Source organism: Bombina bombina, chromosome 2, assembly GCF_027579735.1.
Source record: "Bombina bombina isolate aBomBom1 chromosome 2, aBomBom1.pri, whole genome shotgun sequence".
In the NCBI taxonomy this organism is placed as follows: Eukaryota; Metazoa; Chordata; class Amphibia; order Anura; family Bombinatoridae; genus Bombina; species Bombina bombina.
The window spans coordinates 529927689-529953664 of record NC_069500.1 but is presented as its reverse complement, the minus strand read 5'-3'; the positions used below and the strand labels follow the sequence as shown (position 1 = coordinate 529953664).

Here is a 25976-nt window from a genome sequence, read left to right as displayed (position 1 = left end):
GACAGCTGGTCTCTTTCCCCAGCGGCAGCACAGTTTCCCATGGAGCGGAGGTAGCAGAGCTTCCACCCCAGCGGTAGATCTCCTTCTCGGGAGAAGAGACAGACGGTCTCTCCCCTCAGTAGCTTGGCAGGGCCTCTACCCTTTTCTTGTCCCAGAGTATTTCTCACCGGGGGCAGGCGTTGCATTGGGCAAGGAGGATAAAAGCTTATGCAGTTGGTGCCACATGTTTGGGCACCCGAGCTTTGCCTGCCCCACCAAGGAGCAACCTCCCCCTCCGGTCTGGGGTGGGAATACAGCCGGGAAACCGGCACTTGCTTTGTTTGTGGGTGGGTCAGCCGGTACTCAACAGAGTGTCACAGAGGGAGACAGTTTGGCCATGGAACTTAAGGACACTGTAACTTGTGGAACAGCAATTGTTTGGGAGCCGGCCTTAGCAAACTTGTTTGGGACTTTGCATTATGTCACTTTCCCTGCGCCCAGGGCGCAGGGTATAAACGCCAGCAGGAACCCCCCAGGATGCCCCAAGCTCAGGAGAGATGGGATAACCTCTCCCAGCAACCGAGAAGTGGAGGGCTACCGTCAGACAGCCCCAGGCCGACCCGTTAAGGGTCTAGCCGGGTCTGCCGAACTGGAGGGGGGGAGATGTCACGGATACCAGACAGCTAAGACTACCCCCAACCGCCCCCCCACAACCTCACCCCTGTTGTTTCTCAGTGGTTTTTGGCTCCTCAGAGCAACCACAATCTCTGGAAGCTTTTGTTTGCTTGTTTTGTGGAGAACTGGTGTATGACCAGGAAAACCCTCCTAGGCTGGCCGGGCTCCTGGAACTCCCGGTCGGCCGCCTCACAACAGACACCCGCCTAACTCCTCTCAGGCTGGCCGGGCTCCTGGAACTCCTGGTCGGCCGCAGGACACGTTTGGCGGAGCTACCCAGTCGGGGTAGCCGGGGTATCCGTCACAATAACATTGTTTTTTGCTTCAATATGTGAATCATTTTATTTATTATACTGTATTTGATGTCATTTAAGATTAATGTCAAATATATGTTTTTATCCTATTTAGAAGAGCTTTATGGATTGAATCTTGAAATTCTGACATGGTGCATACATTTTAAATTATCTCTATTTTCAGGGTAATAATTAGTTTGGTTCTCAATTGGATTGTATTATCTCAATTATATCTGGGGATAAGGGAGTTTTTTTCTGCCCTTAGATAAGTAATTTAAGGGTAAATTTGAAGCTCTCATTTGTTTTCGTTCCTTTCGTTAGAATAGAGAACAGAAAAACTCTCCTTTCCCTAAGGCTTCTGGCTCTAATTAGAGACTATCTCCAAAATGGAATAATTCCAAGCCTTATAAGAAACCAAATTTAGCCTTTAAGTCTGCATGTAGGTGCGGCCCTCAAACCAGTTCTTCTGGTGTGGAGGGGGGCAGATTAGTTATTTCAAAACGTTTGGACAGGTTCAATCCAAAATCAATAGAATATTGTTTCTCAAGGGTTCGTCATGTTTCTACAAACTCTGTAAAGGCTCAGACTTTTCGGAAATTTGTTTCAGAACTAGAGTTTTCAGGGATGATGGTACCAGTTCCTCAGCAGGAACAAGGATTGGATTTCTATTTTCAATCTATTCATTGTCCCTAAGAGGGAAGATTTTTTTCAGATCCAATCCTGGATCTGAAAACTTTAAATCGTTTTGTAAGAGTCCTAACTTTCAAGATGGTGACTATAAGGACTATTCTACCTTTTGTTTAGCAAGATTATTTAATGTCCACTATAGACTTCCAGGTCTCTTATTTTCACTTTTCGATTCATCCAGACCACTATTATTTTCTGAGATTCTTTTTTCTAGACAAGCTGTCATGAGCGCTTCCGTTCATCGCCGTGTCGCCGCGGCTCCCGGAACTCCTCTGTGTCTCTGACGTCATGTTGCTTAGCAACATGACGCTTTCTCTCACACCCCTCTGATGACGGTTACGCTCCTGCCCTTTAAATCTCGGCGGGAGATCTGAATCTGGGCCCGTTTGTTTGTTTCCCTGGATTGTGAGTACTATATCAGTTTTGTTCTTCTGTGTTCCGACTTCTGCCTGCCTGACCTAGCCTCTTGCCTAATCCCTACTTGCTGATATTTGGACATTGACTTCTGCCTGCCTGACCTTGCCTGTAGCTATTACCCTTTTGCTGATACTTGGATGCCGACTTCTGCTTGCCTGACCCTGTCTTTTGCCTATACCTTTTGCTGATATTTGGATGCCGACTTCTGCCTGCCTGACCTTGCTTTGGCCTTTACCTTGAAATCTATTCTTTGTTAAACAAGACCTGCTTAAAGGGACATTTTACTTTTACAAGCTGCAAAAGAGAACTTTGCCTTTCTGTTTGTTATACACCTGCTTAAAAGGGACATTTACTTTTACAAGCTGCAAAAGAGAACTTTGCCTTTCTGTTTGTTATACACCTGCTTAAAAGGGACATTTACTTTTACAAGCTGCAAAAGAGAACTTTGCCTTTCTGTTTGTTATACACCTGCTTAAAAGGGACATTTACTTTTACAAGCTGCAAAAGAGAACTTTGCCTTTCTGTTTGTTATAAACCTGCTTAAAGGGATATTATACTTTTACAAGCTGCAAAAGAGAACTTTTCCTTTGTTTTACAAGCCTGCTAAAGAGGACCTTTTTCAGAAGCTTCAAGTAAGAGCATTTCCTTTTTGTTCTTTGTACTACTTAAAGGGACGTTTTATCCTTTGTGGCTTTCCTGCATTCTGGAACAATATTCATTTTTGTTCTCTTCTAATCTGCTTCCTGAGTGGGTCACGTCCTGGATATTTCTCAGTGTGCTAGCGTGTGCTTTCAATTCACGCTAGCAGTTGGGTTACATCCCGGATTGATTCCAGAGCGGCTGACATTACAAACGGGCCATAAAAATGGACCCCACTGAATTATCTATGGCCGTGGCTCACCAGGGACAGCTCTTGGGTTCTCATGCCACTCACTTGCAGTCTCTGGACACTAAACTTGATCAAATTACTGCTCTATTACAAAATTTGGTTGCTACCGCACCTCCCAATCCTAATCCCAATCCAAATCCGATTGAGGCATTACCTCCTCCGATTCCTAACAATCAGTCTCAGGTACAACTAAGTCCCAGGATTCCTCTTCCGGATAAATATGATGGGAATCCTGAAGAATGTAGAGGCTTTTTGAATCAATGCCGTCTTCATTTCCGAAATAGCCCTACTCTCTTTGCTACTGCCTCTTCTAGAATCACGTTTCTTATTTCCTTAATGAAAGGAAAAGCCTTGGCTTGGGTGTCACCTTTGCTAGAAAAGAATGATCCTATACTGTTGGATGTTGATACATTTCTATCTACATTCTCAAACGTATTCGATAAACCTGGAAGGTCATCCGCTGCTGAAGCAACTCTCCTGGATTTACGTCAAGGAAATCAACCAGTCTCTCAATATGCAATTGAGTTCCGCACCCTTGCCTCTGAAACCACTTGGAATCAGGGAGCACTCAGAGCCGCTTTCCGTAAAGGACTTTCTGAGCGTCTCAAGGATGAATTGGTGTATCGTGAACTTCCAGAGTCCTTAGAAGCCTTAATAAATCTCTGTATCAGTCTCGACGCCAGGTTTCGTGAACGCCAACAAGAAAAGGATAGAACACAGAGGACTTCCACTCGAACTCCTTTTCGTTTAGCTCCTCGTTTTTCTAATCCAGTCACTCCAGCCTCTCCTACTACTGATCAGGCTGAACCCATGGAAGTAGGAAGTATAAAATTAACTGAGACTGAACGCTTAAGAAGACGGACTCTTGGCTTATGTCTGTACTGTGGCCTTAAAGGACATTTATTAAGGGATTGTCCTACTAGGCCAGTAAAAGCCAGGGCTTAACTCTAGTCCAGGGAACTGAGTTAAGCCAAAATAGTGGTCATTCCCTATACAAGAAACTCTTTGTTCCAGTAACTCTTCTAATTGGACATAAGAAGATCTATACCCAAGCTCTAATTGATTCTGGTGCTGGAGGTGTGTTCATTGACTCTACATTTGTTTCTACTCATTCTATACCCTTACTAAAGAAGGAGTATTCCATTTCAGTCTCTACGGTCAGTGGAGATCCTTTGGGTTCTGGATACATTCAGTTTTCTACTCAACCCTTAATCCTCACCGTAGGAATACTTCATTCTGAGACAATTTGTTTCGATGTCATTCCCACTCCGCAATTTCCCATTATCTTGGGATTACCCTGGCTCCAGATTCACAATCCCATTTTTTCTTGGACTTTCGGTGAACTCACTTCCTGGGGATCTACATGCCAGACTAAATGTCTTCAAAAGATTACTAAGTTACCACTCACTATTGCTCTCACAGTTGAAACTCCGGAATCCTTACCTATGCATTACCATGACTTTGTGGATGTCTTCTCCAAAAAAGAAGCGGAACGTCTTCCTCCTCATCGCCCTTTTGATTGTCCCATTGACCTCCTTCCTGGGGCTGCCTATCCTCGAGGCAAGACATATCCTCTTTCTAAACCAGAAAACATGGCTCTGGAAGAATATATAAAAGACAATCTGGCTAGAGGATTTATTCGACCCTCCTCTTCCCCTGTAGGGGCTGGTTTCTTTTTTGTGGGAAAAAAGGATGGCGGATTAAGACCCTGTATTGATTATCGTGGATTGAATCAGATTACCATCAAGAACAGTTATCCTCTGCCCCTTATTCCTGAACTTTTTACTTATCTTCAGGGAGCCACCATTTTCACCAAACTCGACCTACGTGGTGCATACAACTTGATCCGTATACGCAAAGGAGATGAGTGGAAGACTGCCTTTAACACTCGATTTGGGCATTATGAATATTTGGTCATGCCCTTCGGGCTATGCAATGCTCCGGCGGTTTTCCAGCATTTTGTAAATGAGATCTTTCGTGATTTTTTGAATATTTTTGTTATCATATACCTGGACGACATCTTAATTTTTTCTCAGAACCACCAAGATCATGTGCACCACGTCAAGAAAGTACTTCAACGTCTAAGAGAATTCCATCTGTTTGCTAAACTGGAGAAATGTTCTTTCCATCAAAAATCCATACCCTTTCTGGGTTATGTAATATCGGCATCTGGATTCGAAATGGACCCTACTAAACTTTCTGCCATTTTGGATTGGCCTAGACCTGATTCTTTGAAGGCTTTACAACGTTTCCTAGGCTTCGCCAATTATTACAGAAAGTTCATCAAGAATTTTGCTACTATTACTTCTCCTCTTACTTCTCTCACAAGAAAAGGACAAAACTGTAAAGTATGGCCGTCTGAGGCTATAGAAGCTTTTGAATCTCTCAAAGAAGCTTTTTCCTCAGCTCCTATCCTTCGTCATCCAAATCCTGAGTTTCAATTTATTCTGGAGGTGGATGCTTCCTCTGTTGCTGCTGGAGCGGTTCTGTCTCAACGAATACCAGAGACTGGAAGGATTCATCCTGTTGCTTTTTTCTCTAAAAAATTCACTCCTTCCGAATTTAACCATGACGTAGGGAATAAAGAGTTGCTTGCCATCAAGATGGCATTGGATGAATGGAGACATTGGCTGGAAGGTACTTCTTTGCCATTTACTATACTTACTGATCATAAGAACCTTCTGTATCTCCAAACAGCCAAACGACTAAATTCCAGGCAAGCACGCTGGTCCTTATTCTTCTCTCGATTTCACTATAATTTGTCTTACATACCTGGTTCAAAAAATATTAAAGCAGACGCACTTTCCAGACAATTTCAAGATACCCCAGTTCCTGAGTCTGGTACCATTCTCCAACCTCATGAAGTCATTGCCCAGTTAACAACTTCTTGGTTACAAGAATTACAGTCCGCTCAAGAGCATCTTCCTTTGTCCTGTAAACCTCCCAATGGTTTACTCTTTGTTCCTGAACGCCTTCGTTCCAAGATTTTATTTTGGGCTCATGATAGTCCCCTTTCTGGACATCCTGGCATCAGTATTACCACTTGAAACCTCAAACAACATGTCTGGTGGCCTACACTCTCTCAAGATGTGAAGGATTACGTCTCAGTATGCACACAATGTGCCATGAACAAAACTCCACGCCAACTTCCTTCAGGATTACTCCAACCATTGCCTATACCTCACCAGCCTTGGACTCATGTATCCATGGACTTTATTACCGATCTTCCCTTGTCCACTGGGAACAATACTATCTGGGTGGTGGTCGACAGGTTCACTAAGACGGCTCATTTTGTACCCTTGCCAGGATTACCATCTGCCAAAAGACTCTCTGAACTTTTTATTCTACATATTGTAAGAATCCATGGATTTCCTCTAGATATTGTTTCAGATAGAGGGGTACAATTCATTTCTCGATTTTGGAGGTCACTTTGTAAACATTTTGGTACTACTATATCTCTCTCTACTTCTCACCACCCACAATCGAATGGTCAGACTGAAAGAGTAAACCAGTGTCTTGAAACATATCTTAGACATTATGTGGATCATTATCATTCTAACTGGACTTCTTACCTTCCTTTGGCTGAATTGGCCCATAATGCCCGGTACAATTCCTCCCTTCAGACTTCTCCTTTTCATGCAGCTTACGGATATCAGCCTAGGACATTCCCTTTGCATACTTCCTCCACAGTGAATCCTGCTTCTGAGCTTACAGCCCGAGGATTAACTCGACATTGGCAGAAGATACATCGTATTCTTTCTGTAACTTCTAGACGTTACAAGTTCTTTTCGGATCTTCGACGGAAAAAGGCTCCCAAATATCGCCCTGGTGATAAAGTTTGGATTTCCTCTCGATTTCTTCGCCTGAAACAACCTTCTAACAAATTGGGACCACGATATGTGGGTCCTTTCCGAATACTGGGTCAGGTATGTTCCACTGCTTATCGGGTAGCTTTACCCAAGTCTCTCAAAGTCCATCCGGTATTCCATGTTTCTCTTTTAAAACCTGTGATGATTAACAGGTATTCTAAGCCTTTTTCTACACCTCCACCGTTATTGGTGCATGGACATCCTGAGTTTGAGATCAGCCATATTCTAGATTCCAAATTGCGGGGCAAGAAATTGTATTATCTCATTCATTGGAAGGGTTATCCAGTCACGGAACGTTCTTGGGAACCTGCTCATCAAGTAAATGCTCCTATATTGGTCAAGACCTTCCACAAGACTCATCCTGATAGACCTGGTCCTGTCCCCCGGAGGGGCCCTTGAGGAGGGGGTGCTGTCATGAGCGCTTCCGTTCATCGCCGTGTCGCCGCGGCTCCCGGAACTCCTCTGTGTCTCTGACGTCATGTTGCTTAGCAACATGACGCTTTCTCTCACACCCCTCTGATGACGGTTACGCTCCTGCCCTTTAAATCTCGGCGGGAGATCTGAATCTGGGCCAGTTTGTTTGTTTCCCTGGATTGTGAGTACTATATCAGTTTTGTTCTTCTGTGTTCCGACTTCTGCCTGCCTGACCTAGCCTCTTGCCTAATCCCTACTTGCTGATATTTGGACATTGACTTCTGCCTGCCTGACCTTGCCTGTAGCTATTACCCTTTTGCTGATACTTGGATGCCGACTTCTGCTTGCCTGACCCTGTCTTTTGCCTATACCTTTTGCTGATATTTGGATGCCGACTTCTGCCTGCCTGACCTTGCTTTGGCCTTTACCTTGAAATCTATTCTTTGTTAAACAAGACCTGCTTAAAGGGACATTTTACTTTTACAAGCTGCAAAAGAGAACTTTGCCTTTCTGTTTGTTATACACCTGCTTAAAAGGGACATTTACTTTTACAAGCTGCAAAAGAGAACTTTGCCTTTCTGTTTGTTATACACCTGCTTAAAAGGGACATTTACTTTTACAAGCTGCAAAAGAGAACTTTGCCTTTCTGTTTGTTATACACCTGCTTAAAAGGGACATTTACTTTTACAAGCTGCAAAAGAGAACTTTGCCTTTCTGTTTGTTATAAACCTGCTTAAAGGGATATTATACTTTTACAAGCTGCAAAAGAGAACTTTTCCTTTGTTTTACAAGCCTGCTAAAGAGGACCTTTTTCAGAAGCTTCAAGTAAGAGCATTTCCTTTTTGTTCTTTGTACTACTTAAAGGGACGTTTTATCCTTTGTGGCTTTCCTGCATTCTGGAACAATATTCATTTTTGTTCTCTTCTAATCTGCTTCCTGAGTGGGTCACGTCCTGGATATTTCTCAGTGTGCTAGCGTGTGCTTTCAATTCACGCTAGCAGTTGGGTTACATCCCGGATTGATTCCAGAGCGGCTGACACAAGCATTACCAATGTGTTGCTTTTCCATTTGGCCTAGCAACAGCACCACAATTTTTCTCGAAGGTTCTTGGTGTTCTTCAATCTGTATCAGACGGTAAGTTATTGCAGTGTTTTTAAACAATGTATTGGTACTAGTTCAGTTTTTTTCTTTTAGCTGAATCTCACACAAAACAACTAATATTGTTTCTTCAAGTATATGGTTGGAGGATCGATTTACCAAAGAGTTTCTTGATTTTTCAGACAAGGTCACCTTCTTAGGTTTCCAAGATAGATTCAGTGTCCATGACTCTTACTCTAACAGACAAGAGACAAATGAAATTGGTCTTAGCTTGTCTAAACCTTCAGTCTCTATAATTCTCTTCAGTGATTATGTGCATGAAAGTTTTAGGTTTTATGATCGTTGCATCGGATGCAATCTCCTTTGCTCATTTTCATATGAAACCTCTACAGCTTTTGCATGTTGCACCAGTGGTGTAGGGATTATACTCAGTTATCATAGTTGATATACTTTAATCCCAACACACAGCTTTCTCTGACTTGGTGATTTATCAATCACCTTTTTGTTTAAAGGGGCCTCCTTTGTTCATCCTTCCTGGATTGTGATCACAACAGATGCAAGTCTTTCAGGTTGGGGAGCTGTCTTGGTATCTCTGACAGCACAAGGTGTTTGGAATCCTCAAGAGGCAAGGTTTCCAATCAATATTTAGAACTCTGTGCTATTTTTAGAGCTCTTCAGGTTTGGCATCTATTTGAAGAGAGAACTTTACTTTTGTTTTCAATCAGACGATGTCACAGACAGTGGCATATGTCAATCATCAAGGGGGACTTGCAGTCCTTTAGCGATGAAAGAAGTATCTTTGATATTTTCTTGGGCAGAATCCAACTCTTGTCAAGACTCTGCAATTCATATCTCGGGTGTAGACAATTGGGAAGCGGATTATTTTGGCCGTCATTTTATTAATCTGGGGGAGTGGTTTCTCCATCCAGATGTGTTTTTTTTTTCAACTTGTATATTTGTGGGGTATTCTAGAAATAGATCTGTTGGCCTCTCGTATGAACAGGAATCTTCAGATACCTTTCCAGGCGGAAATTATGAATGCTTTAGAAGTTCTCTGTTTTCTCAACCTGCTTTCTTTTTTCCGTCTCTGGTTCTTCTTCCAAAGAGTGATTTCCAAGATCATAATGGAACAATCTTGTGTGTTTCTGATAGCACCAGCTTGGCTTTTCAGGTTTTGGTATGCAGACTTTGTCCGAATGTTCAGTTGCCAGCTTTGGTCGCTTTTTATAAGACCAGACCTTTTTTGTCTCAAGGCCCAGTTTTTCATAGGATCTCAAATTTCTAAATTTTAAGGCATGGAATTTGAACGCTTAGTTTTTATTCATAGAAGTTTTTATGAAGCAGTTATTTTTTCTCTGATACAGCTTTATAAATCTGTTTCAAGGAAATTTTAATTTACGGTTTGGAAATCCTATATTTCATGGTGTTCCACTCATGATTATTCTTGGAATTCGTTTGAATTCCTAGGATTTTAGTTTCTTCAGGATGATCTGAATTCAGATTTTTGTATGTAAATCATTTGAAAGGACAAGTTCTTCTGGTGTGGAGGGGGGCAGATTAGTTATTTCAAAACGTTTGGACAGGTTCAATCCAAAATCAATAGAATATTGTTTCTCAAGGGTTCGTCATGTTTCTACAAACTCTGTAAAGGCTCAGACTTTTCGGAAATTTGTTTCAGAACTAGAGTTTTCAGGGATGATGGTACCAGTTCCTCAGCAGGAACAAGGATTGGATTTCTATTTTCAATCTATTCATTGTCCCTAAGAGGGAAGATTTTTTTCAGATCCAATCCTGGATCTGAAAACTTTAAATCGTTTTGTAAGAGTCCTAACTTTCAAGATGGTGACTATAAGGACTATTCTACCTTTTGTTTAGCAAGATTATTTAATGTCCACTATAGACTTCCAGGTCTCTTATTTTCACTTTTCGATTCATCCAGACCACTATTATTTTCTGAGATTCTTTTTTCTAGACAAGCATTACCAATGTGTTGCTTTTCCATTTGGCCTAGCAACAGCACCACAATTTTTCTCGAAGGTTCTTGGTGTTCTTCAATCTGTATCAGACGGTAAGTTATTGCAGTGTTTTTAAACAATGTATTGGTACTAGTTCAGTTTTTTTCTTTTAGCTGAATCTCACACAAAACAACTAATATTGTTTCTTCAAGTATATGGTTGGAGGATCGATTTACCAAAGAGTTTCTTGATTTTTCAGACAAGGTCACCTTCTTAGGTTTCCAAGATAGATTCAGTGTCCATGACTCTTACTCTAACAGACAAGAGACAAATTAAATTGGTCTTAGCTTGTCTAAACCTTCAGTCTCTATAATTCTCTTCAGTGATTATGTGCATGAAAGTTTTAGGTTTTATGATCGTTGCATCGGATGCAATCTCCTTTGCTCATTTTCATATGAAACCTCTACAGCTTTTGCATGTTGCACCAGTGGTGTAGGGATTATACTCAGTTATCATAGTTGATATACTTTAATCCCAACACACAGCTTTCTCTGACTTGGTGATTTATCAATCACCTTTTTGTTTAAAGGGGCCTCCTTTGTTCATCCTTCCTGGATTGTGATCACAACAGATGCAAGTCTTTCAGGTTGGGGAGCTGTCTTGGTATCTCTGACAGCACAAGGTGTTTGGAATCCTCAAGAGGCAAGGTTTCCAATCAATATTTAGAACTCTGTGCTATTTTTAGAGCTCTTCAGGTTTGGCATCTATTTGAAGAGAGAACTTTACTTTTGTTTTCAATCAGACGATGTCACAGACAGTGGCATATGTCAATCATCAAGGGGGACTTGCAGTCCTTTAGCGATGAAAGAAGTATCTTTGATATTTTCTTGGGCAGAATCCAACTCTTGTCAAGACTCTGCAATTCATATCTCGGGTGTAGACAATTGGGAAGCGGATTATTTTGGCCGTCATTTTATTAATCTGGGGGAGTGGTTTCTCCATCCAGATGTGTTTTTTTTTCAACTTGTATATTTGTGGGGTATTCTAGAAATAGATCTGTTGGCCTCTCGTATGAACAGGAATCTTCAGATACCTTTCCAGGCGGAAATTATGAATGCTTTAGAAGTTCTCTGTTTTCTCAACCTGCTTTCTTTTTTCCGTCTCTGGTTCTTCTTCCAAAGAGTGATTTCCAAGATCATAATGGAACAATCTTGTGTGTTTCTGATAGCACCAGCTTGGCTTTTCAGGTTTTGGTATGCAGACTTTGTCCGAATGTTCAGTTGCCAGCTTTGGTCGCTTTTTATAAGACCAGACCTTTTTTGTCTCAAGGCCCAGTTTTTCATAGGATCTCAAATTTCTAAATTTTAAGGCATGGAATTTGAACGCTTAGTTTTTATTCATAGAAGTTTTTATGAAGCAGTTATTTTTTCTCTATGATACAGCTTTATAAATCTGTTTCAAGGAAATTTTAATTTACGGTTTGGAAATCCTATATTTCATGGTGTTCCACTCATGATTATTCTTGGAATTCGTTTGAATTCCTAGGATTTTAGTTTCTTCAGGATGATCTGAATTCAGATTTTTGTATGTAAATCATTTGAAAGGACAAATCTCTGCTTTTTTTTTTTTGTCTTATTTCATAAACAGATTGTTCAGCTTCCTGATTTTCACTGTTTAGTTCAGGTTTTGTTTCGTATCAAGCCTGTTATTAAATCAATTTCTCCTCCTTGGAGTCTCAATTTGGTTTTTAAGTTTTTGCAGGTTTTTTCTTTGGAGTCTGCATTCTTTGGTTATTTATCTACTTTCTTGGAAAGTGTTATTTCTTTGGTTTTCTCTTCTGTTAGAAGAGTTTCTGGATTATCTGTTCTCTCTTGTGAGTCTCCTTATCTGATTTCCATCAAGATAAGCTGTTTTGCGAGATATGTCTTACATTTTTTTGCATTAGGTGGTGCATTTTTAACAACATTAATTGAGAGATTGTTTCTTCTTTGTGCCCTATCTCTAGCAATACTCCTAAGCGGTCTTTACATTCTTTGAATGTGGTAATAATTTTGCAATATTATGTTGAAACTACTTAGATTTCAGTAAGACTTCTAGTCTATTTATTTTTTCTGGTTGCAGAAAAAGTCTGGAAGATTTTGCCATTTCCTTGGCATCTTGGTCAGAGCTTTTGATTTTCAAAGCTTATTTGGAGGAGGAGCAGTATTCGCCTCAGCGTATTATAGTTCATTCTACTAGATCAGTCGCTATATCTTGGGTTTTCAAGAATGAAGCTTCAGTTGATCAAATTTGCATAGCGGCAGCTTGATCTTCTTTGTATATTTTTAGAAAAATTTTACCTTTTTGATGTGTTTGCTTTTTCTGAAGCTGTCTTTGGTAGAAAGGTTATTCAGGCAACTGTCTCAGTTTGATTCTAGTGCCTATGATTTGAGTTTTTTTATAATTTTTATGAAAAACGTAATTAATATTTGGATTTAATTTCTTAGTGGAAATAGCTGTTTTTATTTTATCCCTACCTCTCTAGTGACTCTGTGGACTTCCACATCTTGGGTATTATATCCCATACGTCACTAGCTCATGTACTCTTGCCACTTACATGAAAGAAAACATAATTTATATACGAACTTGCCTGATAAATTAATTTCTTTTATAGTGGCAAGAGTCCATGAGACCCACTCTATTTTTTGGTGGTTATGATTTTTTTTGTATAAAAGCACATATTTTTTCCAGTTCCTCTTTTTTATTCTTTTTTACTCCTTTTTACACATTACTACTTGGCTATATGTTAAACTAAGGTATGAGTGTAGTGGGAGGTATATTTATAGGCATTTTGAGGTTTGGGAAACTTTGCTCCCTGAATTTATCAGGTAAGTTCTTACATAAATAATGTGTGTGTATATATCTATGTGTGTGTATATGTTTAACCAATGGAAGATGGTCTTTCCCCCTTTTATTTTTAAATACAAAGTTTGGTTTAGCACAACTTACACAAACTTTATATACATATCTTTGGGAGTGCTGCCAATGTTACCAAGTAGTTACACAAAATAGGGGGTATTGGCGCACATCCATTTGCAAATAAACGACACATTTTTTAAATGCTGCAAAAAATTGCCTGCAAAAACATCTATTCTTTTAAATAAAATTGGGATCTTAAGTCACACAATATGGCCATATTCTGCTTAACCAGTCACCAACTTACAAGGGGTTGACTGGTCCTAACACTACAGTCCTTTGCCTTTATGGGCTGAATCATTCATACTTTTTTAATTTCAGTTATTTTTTCCAAGGGTTGTGCTACCAAATATTAAATTGAGGGTGCCAATAATGTTGTCCAGTCCATTTTTGGAGTTTTGTGTGAAATGTGTCAGATTTTACTTTTTTCTCTACTTTTTGTGTCATATCAATACAAACAAAAGAAATAAACGTGAGAATGCCTAAACATTTGTAATTGCAACAATTTTCTGGGCCAAGTGGGGCATTATCTGAGAAATGCAGGGGTGCCAATATTTTTGGCCATGACTGTAAAAATGTATATAGGTGTGTAATATTTTATTTTACTGTTTTACATGTGTTTTGTGCAACTTATATTTTAACCCTTACTCTTTACTTCATTGCTGAAGTAGCACTAAGTCGGCTGCGCTAACTAACCCTTCTCTGGTTAATGCGCTTTACCATGGATTTGTAAATCAAAGTCGTGTTCTGATAGTAGCTTGATCCAGCGATATTCATTATCATGCCAGCGCTATCATTAGCGGGCCACTTGTAATCTAGCCCTTTTATAGAACAGGATCCCACTTACATTTACCTATCCACTGACTCTTTGTTAGAAACATCCTATAGCGGCACTATAGTTATTCACAGACTCTAGAAAGTGAAGGTCTAAATCTGTAAACCAATCAGTTATATACAGACAAAGCCATTTTATGGTAATCTTAAGACTAAAGAGAATGGCTTGTAAGTAAGGGCTCCTTAGCTGTATTTTGGTGGATATGATCTCTTTTCTTTATATGCCTTTTCTATAGATGCCTGTATATAGTATATAAATGTGCCCCTTAGCTAGAGGTGTTTGAAGATCTTTTGCTTAATAACTGAATAGTCACAATATTGTTTTACAGAGCCTCCCTGCCTATTAGTGCTCAATCCCAGGGCTTCCTCTTGTTCTTCACATAGTCTTCATACTGTGTCTATACCCCCCCCCCCTCTTTCAATGCTTTTAATGTGACCCCTTTTTCTATCAGTGCTCTATCACACAATGCTTTTTTGTGACCCCTTTTTCTATCTGTGCTCTATCACACAGTGCTTTTTTCCCTCCACTAAAGTACATTATCACAGTGAGATATTTTGTTATTTTCAGGCTGACAAACTGATTGCAACAGGATTTCCACAAAAGATGTCTGAACTGGATGTATTAATACATGTAAGTTGGGGATAGAGAGTCTCACCAGACCTGAGAGCTTTAGATCATCGTGCAGGCCTGTATGAGTGAGCCTTCACTGCAAGGGCTATTTGTATTTAATACATTTCCTCCTAAATGTATTGAACAATTTTTTTGAGGAAATTTTGCACTCAATGCTAATGAAGATATTGTGGCTGAACCTTGTTCTACTTTGTATACTGAATATTCAGATTCTTAAAATTTGGATGCTAAGGATCATTCATTCATTCAAAGGGACGGTCTAATCCAGAATCTTTATTGTTTAAAAAGATAGATAATCCCTTTATTACCCATTCCCAAGTTTTGCATAACCAACACGGTTATATTAATATACTTTTTACCTCTGTGATTACCTTGTATCTAAGCAACTGCAGACTACTCCACTTATTTCAGTTCTTTTGACAGACTTGCATTTTAGCCAATCAGTGCTGACTCCTAGGTAATTCCACATGCGTGAGCACAATGTTATCTGTATGACTCACAAAAAACTAGCACCCTCTAACTGTGAAAAACTGTGAAAATGCCCTGAGATAAAAGGCTTAGAAATTAGCATATGAGCCTACCTAAGTTTAGATTTCAACAAAGAATACCAAGAGAACAAAGAAAATGTGATGATAAAAGTAAATTAGAAATATCCCCTAATCTGAATCATGTAAGTTTAATTTTGACTAGACTGTCCCTTTAAATTGTATGCTCTTTCTAAATAATGAAAGAAACAATTTGGGATTCCTGTCCCTTTAAGGAAAATGATTCCCATGTTCTTGTTTTTCCTAATTGAATTTATTTATAAAATATTTTACCAGGAAGGATACATTGAGATTTCTCTTATTTTCAAGTATGTCCTGGGTCCACAAAATAATTGCATTGATACAACAGGGTATAATAAAATACAAAAACAATATTAATACATAACATATGCAAACTTTAACATAGAACAGGTAGGAAATATAGAATCAACCATGACAGGTGCATTCTGTTTTGAGATATGTATAGAGGGATCTCTTAAAGGACCAGTAAACACAGCAGATTTGCATAATCCATCAAATGCAAGATAACAAGACAATACAATAGCATTTGCTCTGAATTTCAAATTAGTAGATTCTTTTCTAACACATTTCAAAGTTATGTATATTTCCACTCCCCCTGTACCATGTGATAGCAATCAGCCAATCACAAATGAATATACGTATAGTCTGAGTTCTTGCACATGCTCAGTAGGAGCTGGTGAGACAAAAAAAGTGTAAATATAAAAGACTGTGCACATTTTTTTTAATGGAAGTAAATTGGAAAGTTGTTTAAAATTACATGCTGTATCTGAATCATGAAAATTTAATAAAACCTGAGTGTCCCTTTAAAGGATTTTAGACTTGCGGAAGGTTTTAAAGTGTGCGGGAGGTCGTTCCATAATTGTGGTGCTCTGTAGGAAAAGGAGGATCGAGCTGCTTTCTTTTTGTATGGAGGCAAATAATGTGTTGGTATTGGATCAGAGATTATGGGAGGTGGGAACAGCCAGGGAGAGCATTCTGCTCAGGTAGGGTGGGAGCTTCCCAGAAAAGCTCTTAAACACCAGGCTGGAAAGATGGAGGGTGCGTCTGGATTCCAGCGACAGCCAGTTTAGTTCTTTTAGCATGTCACAATGGTGGGTCCTGTAGTTACATTGTAGCACAAAGCAGCAGAACGAGTTATACAGTGTATTAAGTTTATTAAGGTGAGTTTGCGGTGCAGGTGCATATACTACATCTCCATAAGCCATGATTTGTTTCTGTGCAGGGCACCTAGTTTTGGATAAAGTTTAGATGCAAGTTTTTCTATATGGAGGCCAAAAGATAGATTGGGGTCTAACAACATACCCAAGTATTTGAAAGAGTGGACTGCGGTCAGTGTGCCATTTCATTTTGTTTTAATGTGTAGATGGGACTTTTGTAGTTTGCGTAATTTAGGTACCGTTCCAAAGATCATTGTGACAGTTTTGTCAGTGTTTAGGAAGAGTTTGTTTTTTGAGATCCACTTTTCTACCTATGTAAACTGGTCTTGGAGCACTGCCTCAAGCTGCGGCAGATCGGATTTGTTTGCATAGATTACCGTGTCGTCTGCGTACATGTGTACAGTTGAGGATTTGCAGATAATTTATAAATAATGTGAATAGTAGGGGGTTGAGAATGGAACCTTGGGGAACACCACACGTGACTGGGAGAGGGAGGCAGTCGCTGTCAGAAATGGAGACATACTGTGATCGATCCGATACATATGATCGAAACCAGGTTAGCGGACAATCATCATTACCTGAGTTTTTTAGTTTGAGCAGTAGTATGTGGTGGTCTACTGTGTCAAAGGCCTTTGCAAAATCAAGAAAAATAGCTCCAGTTAGGTCTCCTTGTTCCATGCCAGTTTGGATGTCGTTGCAAACTTTTAGGAGGGCAGTTGTAGTGGAGTGATTCGGGCGAAAACATGATTGAACAGGGGTCATATAGCTAGATTGTTGGTAATACTCACATAGTTGCGTATGGACGCATTTTTCTAAGATTTTTGACAATACTGGGAGCAATGATATTGGGCGATAGTTGGTAACCATGGTTAACTCGCCACTTTTATGGATAGGCACTACTCTTACAGTCTTCCAAAGTTTGGGTATGTATCCAGACACCAAGGATTCATTAATTAGGGTTGTGAATAATTGAAGCTGTCCTGAGCCTTCCAATGTGTTGCTGGCACAGGCTTGAAGCAAATTATTTTAAAATGGTTTATATTATCAGAAAAATTATTTAAAATCTATTGACGATCAGAAGTGTATAAATAACGTTACAATAAACTTTCAACAGCCTGTTATTTATTTTTTTAGTCGTGGGAATTTGAAATCCATGTTTTCTGCTATTTTAAATGACTAAATGAAGTTGGTTTACATTGCATTTAATGGCATAACACAATCAAATACTGAGCACTGTCTGTTTACTGCCTTAGCCAAAGGAACGGAGAGTATATTGTATTATAGATTTTATTTGGTTAACCCTGTTTGTTTTCTGTTAGCACTTAGACAAGTCATCTCATTTAGTAGAGAGAGCACTGTACTGTACTATTTACAGGGGTTACTTTTGAATGTGGATAGATGAATCTAGATGATGTTATCCAGAGATATAATAGTGCTTGGGGAAGTGTTTGGTTAATTATAAGATAATTTTTCATATTTATCCAGTCACCTTAAAGGGAAACTGTAACCAAATTTTTTCTTTCGTGATTCAGATTGAGTATGACATTTTAAGCAACTTTCTAATTTTCTCCTATTATCAAATGTTCTTCATTCTCTTGGTATCTTTATTTGAAATGCAAGAATGTAAGTTTAGATGCCGGCCCATTTTTTTTGTGAACAACCTGGGTTGTCTTTGCTGATTGGTGTATAAATTCATCCACCAATAAAAAAGTGCTGTCCAGAGTACTGAAACCAAAAAAAGCTTAGATGCCTTCTTTTTCAAATAAAGATAGCAAGAGAACGAAGAAAAATTGATAATAGGAGTAAATTAGAAAGTTGCTTAAAATTGCATGTTCTTTCCGAATTACAAAAGAAAAAATTTGGGTTCAATGTCCCTTTAACTCCTTAACGACCGAGGATGTGCAGGGTACGTCCTCAAAAAAAAAGGCAGTTAACGCCTGAGGACGTACCCTGCACGTCCTCGGTGTGGAAAGCAGCTGGAAGCGATCCTGCTCGCTTCCAGCTGCTTTCTGGTTATTGCAGTGATGCCTCGATATGGAACAACACCAACAATCAGCGCACCCAGTAAGGCTGAGAAAAGCAAACGATGGTAAGCAGTGAACTGCCTGTTTATTGTTTAGCTCAAACAAATGCTCAATATAATAGGTAAATATCCATACAATGCCAAACAGGTAAAAAAGGCATAAGTGGTAAGTGACAGGCAAAATAAGGCAGGAAAACTAACTAACATCACAATGTACTAATTCAATTATACTTGATCAGTGTAAAGTCATTTTTTATATAAAAATGGAAAATTAAAAAATATAATAAAAAATATAACAAATATTAGCAATAATGCTAAGGATGTAAAGAGACATTGTTTCAAAAAAAACAATTCAAAAAGAGGAAAAAGTAACTTATTGATCTACATATAGCTTCACATCCCATTCTGAATTTAACCCATCTGGCATTCTAGTATCCAACTGAAAAATCCAATAAACTTCTCTTTTAATGAGAGTTATACCTCTATTACCACCTCTTGGGTGCCTTGGAATCAGTTGGATCGCTTGGAATGTCAGCAGGGAGCTGTCAGAATTATGATGTTGTTTGAAATGCAGGGAGATGGGAGTTGTGGACTCAGGATCCTCAATTGAACGTAAGTGCTCAAGAAAACGATCTTTAAGAGCACGTGTCGTTTGTCCTACATACTGCCTGAAACAGCCCCTGCAGGTCAAAAGATATATGACATAGCAAGAGTTTAAAGTCATATGCTCCCGAATTTCAAAGTGTTTTTGATTCTTAGTAGATACAAAACTTGTACCAAAAGAAGCATAGGAGCAGGATTTACATTTTCTGCTCCCACACTTAAAGAATCCTGGCTTAATAGAGAGCCAATTTTTGTTAGACTGTGTCCGTGGCTGCATTGAAGGTGACAATAAGTTACCCAAAGTATGAGACTTGCGTGATACAAAGCAAATACCTTGCTCAATGATGCCTGCCAGACTGTCGTCAGTAGCCAAAATTGGAAGAGCCTTACGTATAATGTTGCAAATTTGACCATATTCAACACTATAAGAAGTGATGAATTTTGGTTTATTAAATTTATCAACATCCTTTGTTCCACTAGACAAAAAGAGATCCTTTCTATCTAGAAGATCAACTTCACTCTTAATAGTATCAAGAGCTGGCCTTGAATACCCTCTTTGGGTCAATCTGTCAGTTAAATCATTTGAATGTTTTAAGTAACTCTGATTAGTGGTACAGTTACGTTTTACCCTAAAATATTGACTTTTAGGGATAGATGAGAAGATATGTCTAGGATGACATGATCTAGCATTTAAGATAGTGTTTCCAGCAGTCACTTTGCAGAACAATTCAATCTCTATACATGAATTCTCTCTATTGGGATGTAACTCAATATCCAAAAATGGAATTGAGGTTTTACTGTGCTCCATGGTAAATTTGAGATTTAAAGTATTGTCTTGTAAATAGTTCAGAAATGGTTCAAGAAGGTTCTCCGGGCCCTTCCAAATCAACAAAATATCGTTGATGTAGCGACCGTAAAATTGTATATACTCTCTGTATGGGTTCCCATCTCCATAGACGTGGGACAGCTCCCATCAACCCAAATAGAGGTTGGCATAGGAGGGGGCAAACTTAGCCCCCATTGCTGTCCCACGCCTCTGGAGATAGAATCCCCCCTCAAAAATTGGCTCTCTATTAAGCCAGGATTCTTTAAGTGTGGGAGCAGAAAATGTAAATCCTGCTCCTATGCTTCTTTTGGTACAAGTTTTGTATCTACTAAGAATCAAAAACACTTTGAAATTCGGGAGCATATGACTTGCAACTCTTGCTATGTCATATATCTTTTGACCTGCAGGGGCTGTTTCAGGCAGTATGTAGGACAAACGACACGTGCTCTTAAAGATCGTTTTCTTGAGCACTTACGTTCAATTGAGGATCCTGAGTCCACAACTCCCATCTCCCTGCATTTCAAACAACATCATAATTCTGACAGCTCCCTGCTGACATTCCAAGCGATCCAACTGATTCCAAGGCACCCAAGAGGTGGTAATAGAGGTATAACTCTCAGTAAAAGAGAAGTTTATTGGATTTTTCAGTTGGATACTAGAATGCCAGATGGGTTAAATTCAGAATGGGATGTGAAGCTATATGTAGATCAATAAGTTACTTTTTCCTCTTTTTGAATTGTTTTTTTTTTAAACAATGTCTCTTTACATCCTTAGCATTATTGCTAATATTTGTTATTTTTTATTATATTTTTTCATTTTCCATTTTTATATAAAAAATGACTTTACACTGATCAAGTATAATTGAATTAGTACATTGTGATGTTAGTTCACTTATGTGTTTATTTATGTGTTTAACTTGGTCTGTTAATGCATATTAATAATGCTTTTTTTTCTCTTTTTCTTCTTAATAATCCTTTTTCTCCCCCTTCAATTTGCCCTCTGCACACTGCTTTTGCAACAGATTGGTTTTTGATTGGACAGCCATTTATTGGGAGTGTCCGGCTAAAGGGTTTATAAAGCAGTGTGTTGTGGGTATTAAGTATGGTCACTGAGGAAAAATATGCTTATGACATAGGAAACGCGTCTGACCTAATTTTTCCTGCCTTATTTTGCCTGTCACTTACCACTTATGCCTTTTTTACCTGTTTGGCATGGTATGGATATTTACCTATTATATTGAGCATTTGTTTGAGCTAAACAATAAACAGGTAGTTCACTGCTTACCATCGTTTGCTTTTCTCAGCCTTACTGGGTGCGCTGATTGTTGGTGTTGTTCTATTAATTGAGCGTGGATGGAAGCGCTCGTTTCTCCGCACCAGGACAGCTGAGTATTCTGAGAATACGTCACCACTACGTCAAGGGGGTGTGTCTGACTACGTGAAGTGCACTGATCGTCGGGGACTTTACTCACAGTTAGTGTTTGAATGTTTGAGCGCTTCCCGGTTGTTGCATACATTTCGATATGGAGGCATCCTGCAATAACCGTTGGTAGCCATCCGATGCAGAGAGAGCCACTCTGGTGGGTGGGAGCAGACTAGGGAGGCGGGTGGCGGCCATCGATGGCCCTGGTCATGTGGAGGGGGGCGGGATCGTGGGCGGGGATGGCCGGGCGCGTGCACGGGGAGGGAGTGGGTGGGAACCGCTACACTACAGCAAAATCTGTAATAAAAAATGTTGAAAAAAGTAAGTAAGTAAAGTAGTAAGTAAAAAAAAAAAAAAAAACAATCAGTAAGGTGGTGGGGGTTTGTCTGTGGTGGGGGGGGGAAAGCTACACTACAGGAAAAAAAAAAAAAAACTAACAAAAAAAGCCCTTTTTTTTGCAAACTGGGTACTGGCAGACAGCTGCCAGTACCCAAGATGGCCCCCAATAAGGCAGATGGGGAGGGTTAGAGAGCTGTTTTGGGGGGATCAGGGAGGTTGGGGGATGCTACACCACAGCATATGTAAATATGCTAAAAAAAAAAATTTTTTTTTTTTTTTTAAAACTTTTATTTTAGTACTTGCAGACTTTCTGCCAGTACTTAAGATGGCGGGGACAATTGTGGGGGAGGGAAGGGAGCTGTTTGGGAGGGATCAGGGGGTCTGATGTGTCAGGTGGGAGGCTGATCTCTACACTAAAGCTAAAATTAACCCTGCAAGCTCCCTACAAACTACCTAATTAACCCCTTCACTGCTAACCATAATACACGTGTGATGCGCAGCAGCATTTTAGCGGCCTTTTAGTTACCAGAAAGCAACGCCAAAGTCATATATGTCTGCTATTTCTGAACAAAGGGGATCCCAGAGAAGCATTTACAACCATTTGTGCCATAATTGCACAAGCTGTTTGTAAATAATTTTAAGTGAGAAACCTAAAATTGTGAAAAATGTAACGTTTTTTTTTATTTGATCGCATTTGGCGGTGAAATGGTGGCATGAAATATACCAAAATGGGCCTAGATCAATAATTGGGGTTGTCTACTACCCTACACTAAAGCTAAAATTACCCCAAAAAGCTCCCTACATGCTCCCTAATTAACCCCTTCACTGCTGGGCATAATACACGTGTGGTGCACAGTGGCATTTAGCGGCCTTCTAATTGCCAACAAGCAATGCCAAAGCCATATATGTCTGCTATTTCTGAACGAAGAGGATCCCAGAGAAGAATTTACAACCATTTATGTAATAATTGCACAAGCTGTTTGTAAATAATTTCAGTGAGAAACCGAAAGTTTGTGAAAAAGTAAACGATTTTTTGTATTTGATCGCATTTGGCGGTGAAATGGTGGCATGAAATATACCAAAATTGGCCTAGATCAATACTTTGGGATGTCTTCTAAAAAAATATATATACATGTCAATGGATATTCAGGGATTCCTGAAAGATATTAGTGTTCCAATGTAACTAGCGCTAATTTTGAAAAAAAGTGGTTTGGAAATAGCAAAGTGCTACTTGTATTTATGGCCCTATAACTTGCAAAAAAAGCATAGAACATGTAAATATTGGGTATTTCTGAACTCAGGACAAAATTTAGAAACTAAATAAGATATGATGAAAATAATGGTATCTTTAGAAAGTCCATTTAATGGCGAGAAAAAAGGTATATAATATGTGTGGGTACAGTAAATGAGTAAGAAGAAAATTACAGCTAAACACAAACGCCGCAAAAATGTAAAAATAGCCTTGGTCCCAAACGGACAGAAAATGGAAAAGTGCTGTGGTCATTAAGGGGTTAATATAACAACATGACTGGAGAGACAGATTTATAGTCCAACTTCACATAATGTGAGTTATTTACAGACCGGTATCCAGTCCACGGATTCATCCTTACTTGTGGGATACCAATACCAAAGCTTTAGGACACGGATGAAGGGAGGGAACAAGTCAGGTCACCTAAACGGAAGGCACCACTGCTTGCAAAACCTTTCTCCCAAAAATAGCCTCCGAAGAAGCAAAAGTATCGAATTTGTAAAATTTGGCAAAAGTATGCAGTGAAGACCACTTCGCTGCCTTACAAATCTGTTCAACAGAAGCTTCATTCTTGAAGGCCCAAGTGGAAGCCACAGCTCCGGTGGAATGAGCTGTAATTCGTTCAGGAGGCTGCTGTCCAGCAGTCTCATAAGCCAATCCGATGATGCTTTTCAACCAGAAGGAAAGAGGTAGCCATAGCTTTTTGACCTCTCCTCTTACCAGCATAGACAACAAACAAAGATGATGTTTGTCTGAAATCCTTAGTTGCTTGTAAATAGAATTTCAAAGCACGAACCACATCAAGATTGTGTAAAAGCTGTTCCTTCTTAGAAGCTGGTTTAGGACACAGAGAAGGAACAATGATTTCCTGGTTAATGTTCTTATTAGAAACCACTTTAGGAAGAAACCCAGGTTTGGTACGCAAAACCACCTTATCTGCATGGAACACCAGATAGGGTGAATTACACTGCAAAGCAGACAATTCAGAAACTCTTCGAGCAGAAGATATAGCTACCAAAAACAAAACTTTCCAAGATAATAACTTAATATCTATGGAATGTAAAGGTTCAAACGGAACCCCTTGAAGAACTGAAAGAACTAAATTTAGACTCCATGGAGGAGCCACAGGTTTATAGACAGGCTTGATTCTGACTAACGCCTGTACAAACGCTTGAACATCTGGTACTGCTGCCAGACGTTTGTGTAAAAGGATCGACAGAGCGGATATCTGCCCCTTTAAGGAACTAGCTGATAAACCTTTCTCCAATCCTTCTTGGAAAAAAGATAATATTCTTGGAATCCTAATTTTACTCCACGAGTAACCCTTGGATTCACACCAACAAAGATATTTTCGCCATATCTTATGGTAAATTTTCCTGGTGACAGGTTTTCTAGCTTGGATCAGAGTATCTATGACTGATTCAGAGAACCCACGCGTTCAATCTCCAAGCAGTCAGCTGCAGAGAAACTAGATTTGGATGCTTGAATGGACCCTGAATTAAAAGATCCTGCCTCATTGGCAGTGTCCATGGTAGGACAGATGACATGTCCACTAGGTCTGCATACCAAGTCCTGCCTGGCCACGCAGGCGCTATCAGAATTACCGAGGCCTTCTTCTGTTTGATTCTGGCTACCAGCCAAGGGAGAAGAGGAAACGGTGGAAAGACATAGGCCAGCTTGAAGGACCAAGGCGCTACTAGAGCATCTATCAATGACGCCTTGGGGTCCCTGGACCTGGATCCATAAAGAGGAAGTTTGGTGTTCTGACGGGACGCCATCAGATCCAACTCTGGAATGCCCCATAGCTGAGCCTGCTGAGCAAATACCTCCGGGTGGAGTTCCCACTCCCCCGGGTGGAAAGTCTGACGACTTAGGAAATCCGCTTCCCAGTTGTCTACTCCTGGGATGTGAATTGCAGATAGATGGCAAGAGTGATCCTCCGCCCATCTGATTATCTTGGTTACTTCCTTCATCGCTAAGGAACTCTTTGTTCCTCCCTGATGATTTATGTATGCTACAGTCGTGATGTTGTCCGACTGGAATCTGATGAATTTGGCCGCCGCTAGTTGAGGCCATGCCTGGAGCGTGTTGAATATCGCTCTCAGTTCCAAAATGTTTATCGGGAGAAGAGACTCTTCCCGAGACCAAAGGCCCTGAGCTTTCAGGGATCCCCAGACCGCGCCCCAGCCTAACAGGCTGGCGTCGGTCGTTACAATGATCCACTCCGGTCTGCGGAAGCACCTTCCCTGCGACAGGTGATCCTGAGACAACCACCAGAGAAGAGAATCTCTGGTTTTCTGGTCCAGTTGGATTTGAGGAGACAAATCTACATAATTCCCATTCCACTGTTTGAGCATGCACAATTGCAGTGGCCTGAGATGAATTCGAGCAAAAGGGACTACGTCCATTGCTGCAACCATTAATCTGATAATCTCCATGCACTGAGCTACAGATGGCCGAGGAATGGAATGAAGAGCTCGGCAAGTGCTTAGAAGCTTTAACCTTCTGACCTCCGTCAGAAATATTTTCATTTCTACCGAGTCTATTAATGTTCCCAGGAAGGGAACCCTTGTGAGGGGGGACAGAGAACTTTTTTCGGTGTTCACCTTCCACCCGTGAGACCTTAGGAAGGCCAGAACAATATCCGTATGAGCCTTGGCTCTGGGAAAAGACGACGCCTGTATTAAGATGTCGTCCAGATAGGGTGCTACTGCAATGCCCCGCGGCCTTAGGACCACCAGAAGGGACCCTAGCACCTAGCCAACCCGAAGGGAAGGGCCAAGAACTGGTAATGCTTGTCCAGAAAAGCGAACCTTAGGAACTGATGGTGATCTTTGTGGATAGGAATATGAAGATACGCATCCTTTAGATCCACGGTAGTCATGTATTGACCTTCCTGGATCATTGGTAAGATTGTCCGAATGGTCTCCATCTTGAAGGATGGAACTCTGAGGAATTTGTTTAGAAATTTTAGATCCAGGATTGGTCTGAAAGTTCCTTCCTTTTTGGGAACCACAAAAAGGTTTGAGTAAAAACCCAGTCCTTGTTCTGTAATTGGGACTGGATATATCACTCCCATCTTGATTAGATCTTCT

The 25976-nt window shown here is 40.1% G+C and overlaps 1 protein-coding gene across 2 annotated transcripts in view; it reads left to right on the top strand.

Moving 5' to 3' along the window:
- The window catches only part of PSME1 (proteasome activator subunit 1), a 116764-nt gene that overhangs the window by 19275 nt on the left and 71513 nt on the right, over positions 1-25976 (top strand). For both annotated transcript variants that reach the window (XM_053702352.1, XM_053702353.1), the window contains one exon: positions 14634-14696. In XM_053702352.1, the coding sequence (XP_053558327.1) occupies positions 14634-14696 (63 nt within the window). The remainder of the gene's footprint in view (positions 1-14633; positions 14697-25976) is intronic.